At 51.6% G+C, this 1,280-nt stretch overlaps 1 protein-coding gene across 1 annotated transcript in view; it reads right to left on the reverse strand.

Annotated features, from left to right (window-relative positions):
* WDR62 (WD repeat domain 62) overlaps positions 1–1,280 on the reverse strand; it is a 48,990-nt gene that overhangs the window by 8,779 nt on the left and 38,931 nt on the right. The window contains exon 20 of the mRNA XM_037730699.1: positions 725–777. Within this exon, the coding sequence (XP_037586627.1) occupies positions 725–777 (53 nt within the window). The remainder of the gene's footprint in view (positions 1–724; positions 778–1,280) is intronic.

Here is a 1,280-nt window from a genome sequence, read left to right on the forward strand (position 1 = left end):
TAGAGATGGGGGTCTCACTATGTTGCTCAGGCTGGTCTTGAACTCCTAGGCTCATGCAATCACCTGCCTTGGCCTCCCAAAGTGTTGGGATCACAGGCGTGAGGCACCATGCCAGGCCCCTGTTCTTTTTCTCTTTTTTGAGACAGGGTCTCACTCTGTTGCCTAGGCTGGAATGCAGTGGTGCCATCTTGGCTCCCTATAGCCTCAATCTCCTGGGTTCAAGTGATCCTCCCACCTCAGCCTCCTGAGTAGCTGGGACCAAGGACATGCATCACTGCACCTGGCTGACATGTTTTCCTTCCTGATGCTTTTCCCTCCACAGCACTTACTAGCACCCAACATGCTACATCATTTACTTATTTACTTATTACATAAGTAAATGACGTAGACTCACAAAGCTCACTTGCCTGTGTGGGCAAGGGAAAATATCCCAGCCTCGGCCTCCTAAAGTGCTGGGATACTGTCCTCGCCCATACAGGCAAGTGAGCCTGTGAAGGGAGAGGCTTTTGTTTCCCTTGTTCACTGCTGTGTCTCTGACAGCCAGAACAATGCCTGGCATAGGGCACTGATCAAGAACAAAGGGCTGTCTCACTGAGCCTGCAAAGATGGCGGGGCTTCTCCAGGGCAAGGAGGGACATGGAAAGGAAAAAGGGCTTCCAGAAGGCAGAGCTGGGGAGGCCTCTCCTCTGCCAGCCCCTGAGTAACTCCCTCCCTGAAGACTTACCAGCCGCTTTGCCCACAGTGGCAGCTTGCCATTGGTTAGCAGGCACCGAGGATCTGGAGAGAAACACATGAAATCCATGAAGAGGACAAACGCCCAACAAACAGGCCACATGCACAACCGGGCAGTCCCCAAAGGGGCAACATCACAACCCACAGGTCAACAGCACTGGGTGTCAGGGAAATGCAAACTTAAACCGTGGGATGCGATGTTTGACTCACAAGACTGACTGAGGTGAAAATGCATAATACTAATAAAGGATGGCAGGAAAAGTGTAGGGGCAATGGAGAGCGTAATGCAATGCAGAGTGGGGCAGTAACTGGGTTTGGAGAACTCTTGGGGTTCTTTTTTAAAATAAAGGCCGGGCATAGTGGCTCAAGCCTATAATCCCAGCACTCTGAGAGGCCGAGGTGGGAATGATACTTGAGGCCAGAGTACGAGATCAGCCTGGTCAACATGGTGAAACCTTGTCTCTACACACACCCCACCCAAACACACATACATTTATAGCTGGGTGTGGTAGCTTGAGCCTGTGGTCCCAGCTACTCCACAGACTGAG

The sequence above is a fragment of the Cebus imitator genome, unplaced genomic scaffold (assembly GCF_001604975.1).
Source record: "Cebus imitator isolate Cc_AM_T3 unplaced genomic scaffold, Cebus_imitator-1.0 Scaffold356, whole genome shotgun sequence".
NCBI classification, from domain to species: Eukaryota; Metazoa; Chordata; class Mammalia; order Primates; family Cebidae; genus Cebus; species Cebus imitator.